The sequence below is a fragment of the Morone saxatilis genome, unplaced genomic scaffold (genome assembly GCF_004916995.1).
Source record: "Morone saxatilis isolate NCDOM2014 unplaced genomic scaffold, NCSU_SB_2.0 Contig16, whole genome shotgun sequence".
In the NCBI taxonomy this organism is placed as follows: Eukaryota; Metazoa; Chordata; class Actinopteri; family Moronidae; genus Morone; species Morone saxatilis.
In genome coordinates, this window is record NW_023339718.1 from 5,193,563 (window position 1) to 5,198,541 (window position 4,979).

General features: G+C 36.4%; 1 protein-coding gene and 1 long non-coding RNA gene across 3 annotated transcripts in view; both read left to right on the top strand.

Moving 5' to 3' along the window:
• LOC118326289 (transmembrane protein 233) overlaps positions 1-2,011 on the top strand; it is a 2,547-nt gene extending 536 nt beyond the window's left edge. Inside the window, exons 2-3 of one of the 2 annotated variants that reach the window (XM_035659266.1) lie at positions 1,453-1,587; positions 1,663-2,011. In XM_035659266.1, the coding sequence (XP_035515159.1) occupies positions 1,453-1,587; positions 1,663-1,674 (147 nt within the window). In that variant the 3' untranslated portion in view covers positions 1,675-2,011. The remainder of the gene's footprint in view (positions 1-1,452; positions 1,588-1,662) is intronic. The other variant, XM_035659267.1, reaches the window with a different exon arrangement.
• Positions 2,012-2,826: 815 nt separating this feature from the next.
• LOC118326291 lies at positions 2,827-4,676 on the top strand. The gene is made up of 2 exons (XR_004796631.1): positions 2,827-3,329; positions 3,626-4,676. It is a non-coding gene; the product is annotated as an uncharacterized LOC118326291 (long non-coding RNA).
• The last annotated feature ends 303 nt before the right edge of the window (positions 4,677-4,979 follow it).

Below are 4,979 nucleotides of genomic sequence, written 5' to 3' on the forward strand. Positions count from 1 at the left end.
TACTATAAATGTGTACTAAACTACTATAAATGTGTACTAAATTACTACTAAATGACTATAAATGTGTGAATTACAATAAATGTGTTTACATGAGGTCTGGATTTATAGTATATTTAGACCTAATTAACGTGTTTTATCGATTTATTGATCGAGTAGCAAACATGTTATTTAACACTACAAATGATTTATAGTATAAACTCAATCTGATGAGATACAGAAAAAGCCTCTGCAGTCCACTGAATGAACAAATACTTCTACTGATCAAATATATTTCCAGTTTCTACATAATGAATTGATCCCAGTGAGTTTAAGTATTGATCGGAGCAGCACACTCAGGTCTAACAGCAGCTGTTGCCTCGTTGTAGCTGTGAGTAACAAGATGATGGTGGTTGTAATCCTCTGTTTCTTGTTTGGCTTCAGTACAAATATGAATTAGAGATCAGAAGAAAAGCAGCTGCAGGCAGAGAAATGTGGATTCACAGCCAGAAGATTATCGTCACATTGACACAGAGGGTGGAACCAGTTTATTCTACATATATATATATAGTCCCGAATTTATACGAACATCATCACTGGGTTCAGATTACTTAACCCTTTAATGTTCTATTTCTATTTCTATATAAATATATATAAATACAGAAAAACGTGTTGAAATTTAACTGATTGATCTAAAAATATGCTCGATCAGTTGAATTGTCCGTTAGCGATGAAAGTAGTGATGTTGAGATAAACGCCTTTTCAAACCTTAATTTACCTACTTAGATATGCTACATGCTAAGCTAATCTATGTTGAAAAGACAACCACATTTTGAAGATGGTTAAAAGATAAAAAAACACACATATATAGTCACATCTTAAGTTAGCTAATGATAGCAAAACATAAACCTACTAGATACATAACGATTTATGTAAAATTGCAGGATAGTTAGCAAGCAATATGCTATATGCTAAGCTCTTCTATGTTGAAAAGACAACCACATTTTAAAAATGGTTTAAAGATAAATGTGACATATGAATTGTGAGCTTGCTAGTTAGCTATCAGATGTAACTAGCTAGCTAGCAATTACTGTAATTAGCTACCTAGTTAGCTCGTGTTTTGCTCTATAGCAAAGTGCTAGCCTACTAAGCTACCTCACAATTGACTTGTTACAACATGTTTCTTTTATCTTTTAATCATCTTCAAAATGTGGTTGTCTTTTCAATGCAGATTAGCCTAGCATATAGCATATCTACATACAAGAAACTATTATTGGAGGACCCCAAAAAGGGGCGGGGCTTATGAAGGGCCCATTGATGAATATGTGATTATATGAGGATGATTTTTCATACTTTTATCATGAATCGATGTTTCAACCATTTGTTAGAGGCCTATATTAACATAAAACTGAGGGGTCTTTAAAGAAAAATCATTGATTTAAAGTGATTAACTTTGACCTCTCGCGCACCCTGTAGGCCCAAAGGAGCTATGACGAAGAGGACTACGACGGCTCCAAGCGGCTCGGTCGGAAAGCTCTCCACCTGGGGATCGTTTCGTTTGCTATTGGCCTCGTGATCGTCACCGCGCTCACCGTCGTGCACTTCACTGCGGTATGAACGCTCCACATGTACGATACCAAAACCAACGTAGGGAAAGATTTAACGTGCTCCTCTTCCTCCTCGCAGCAGGTGGCGTGAAGCTCCTGAGGAGATCAGATCCTCCATGTGAAGGAGGTCTGCTCGGGTCCAGTGTTATCGGCACTGGAGGATCAGTTCAGTCTTTACTGCTGGTTGCAGCTGCTGTGTTAAAGATATTACAATTAAACTTATAGTTTTTGTAATTCTAAGATTGGAAGGAATGAGTTTACATACTGTGTGTCTCTATGAACGATTGTTTGAAAATATTAATATGTTTGTCTGTCTGTATTAAATATATAAGTAATTTTCATTGCATATTAGCATAAACAGATATGTAGTGTAAAGTGTCTTCTTCCTGAAAACATCTAATTTATTACAATAAATAATCTATATTTTTTATTGTTTATTGTTTTGTGTATAAAAAGTTGAAATAGATGAGTAATTAATCATTTAAGTATTATTTTGTGAAGTTGAACCTTACCTTACACATTTATTTTTATTTTAGCACAGTAATACCTTGACCTGTCTAGTTAACTAGCACTAGCGCAGTAATATGTGAACTATAATCAGTATCTGCTACAGTCAGCTAAAAACACACAGATGAAGTCAGTAAGAGTTCCCAGTGGAGAAAATGAAGATAACCTTTGTTTTAATTCCTGCTTTGTCCAGAATTCAGGATTTACACTGAAACTGCAGTTTACTGGTTGGATTTTGTATTTACGGTAATTTTTACATAGTTTTTTTCTCTAAGAAAGACTGAACTTTGTCACAAGTTAGTTATTGTGGTTTGTCTTTGTTTATGTAGTTTTTACTTAGTTAACTCACAGAGCAACAATCTTGGAGTTGTTGAGGTTCTTTCAACTTTCCTGGTCGGAAATCCGACTTCATGGGTTTGTTCCCCCGTTGCAGATGTGGTTGTTTTGCCACCGTAGTTTGAGCTGTATCTGACACTTCACCACTAGATGCCAGTAAATCCTACACACTGGTCCTTTAATGTTAAAGTATTAATCACTATATGTGAAATATTGCTCTTTCCTGTAAATGTTGAGGGCATAAAACATGTAAAATAAAAGGTTTTACTTACACAGAACATGGTCTGGTAAACAAAGTCCAAGCTTTAAATGTATTTTATAACAACAATGACACCATCCATATTTCTGAGAGCATCAGTGCAATATAATAACATTTAATACACCCTGAAGCAATAAACAAACGGTATGCAACAGCAGTGGGTTTCATGATCTGCTTCACCATCTGGCCTCAGTTCACACCCATCTTTTGACGCTGGTTGCAATTTGTTGAGTCTGAGCGATGGTGTACTCTGATATGTAACATTAACACTTTTACAAGGCTAAAAATAGAGCTTATAATCCTCCGGCTGCGCTGTGATCCAGCACAATAATTACAGAGAAAATAAAAGTTTAATCACCAAACTCGTGAAGGAGGAGCTTCCCCGTGATCCACTTTCTTCTGTGGTTTTAAACAATGTTAGAAGTTGCAGCTGGTCGCTCTGTCTGGCGTCCAGAAGAAGAAAAGGTGCCAGAACATTTGTGTTGAAGGGAGGAACCGATCAGCACCTGCTAGTGAGCTGGCAGAGGACGACTGGGAAAGATTGAAGATCTAAAAATGTAGTGAGGATGACCTGGAACCGGCACGCAGAGACCTGAACTCAGCAGTTTGGAGAAAGAGTTTGACAACTTTAAAACCCTTTTTTGGTGAGTTAGCTGCTTGAAGCAAGTCAATAACGGGTTGGTGCACACAAACTGAAGTCTTCGTATCCAGAGGGGGTTCCCAGACCTTTTTTGACTGGGGTTGGCATTAAGTATCAGCTTTCCAGTCGTTCCCAATTCATGCTACACTGTTTATGGAGCCCAGTATACATAAATATTCACATACACTAGAAGAAAATAACACATTTACACCAAAGAAAGAAGTGGGCGTGTCTGTAAAGAGGAGACTTGTTTGTTCCCATAGAACCAACAAAATAACTAAATTTAGCCCTACTTTGCAGAATTGTTTAACTACCTTCCCAACATGCTGCATGAAACCAACGGACTCACTGAGAATGCTGTCAATCACAAGGTAGCCCCGCCCTAAAGCATACCCTGCTTTATGGTCTGTTTTACTGCTAAATGGGCATCAGTTTACTAAATGAACATCATGCGTATGTGAAGAAGACTGAAAACTAGAGACTGAGACCAGAAACTCATCAGGAAATCAGGTATCTGTTTATATTGCAACCAGTAGCGCTGCCCCCTGCTGGCCTTTACATAGAATGCAGGTTTCAGACACTTGGCTATGTATACTGTTAATTTACTGAAGTAAAATAAACTACATTAACTGACATTAAAGGACCAATGTGAAGGATTTAGTGGCATCTAATGGTGAAATTTCAGACTCCAACTAACTGATCTGAACTCTTGAGGCCACGAAACTCAACAAAAACACGATTCCTATATTCAGGTAATTATACACTAATAAAAACATACTTATGAATGTTATATTATATTTCTGCCAACAGATCTTCCTCAATGTTTCACACTGGAGCTTTAACTGACCTTCAGAGGTTGCTTTAACCCTGAGAGAAGTGAAAGTTTGACCTTCCCTGACGCTGAAATACTGATGACTCTTTGTTGTTTTATTTTGAGTGTGTACAGTGAAACCGGAGAGCCGTGAGAACGATTCGGAGAAATCAGTGTTTATTTTACTGAGCTGTACCGACTGTATTCAGGCCTCTCACTGAACCCACACAGATAAATATTTAATATAGGAACAATTTGTTTAAAGAATACAAAACACATTTTTATTTACTGTGTGACCTTTGGGGGTCCACGATCCCCAGGTTGAGAACCACTGATCTACATCACTCCCTCTTTGTGATATTCTCAGGTTTATTCTTAAATAATCTGCAACAATCAGGTTGAACTTTAACTCTCCTGAGCTCGAGGATGTATGGAAGCACATAACTGCCAATGTGACAGGGAAAATATATATTCTATTCTATATAATGAGAAACTGTCTTAGTAAATCACTTATTATCTCAAAATAATGAGTTAATATCTTTTTAGTGCCATAGTGACGGAAGCAAAGGAGTCGTGCGAGTCATTACAATGAGAGGAGCTCTCTCTCTATAATGATTATTATCTACCAAAAATATGACTTTAAGATAACTTGAGAAGTCATTATTTTGAGATATTTCATCAATATTTTTAGATTATTGAGTTAATATTTTGAAATATAAGTCAATAGTTGAATATATAAATCATTATTTTGAGAAATATTTAAATTAATAGCTTTTGAGATTATTAAGTCAAAAAGTTGAGCTTAATAAGTCAATATCTGAGATAAGTAATATTCTTTTTTAG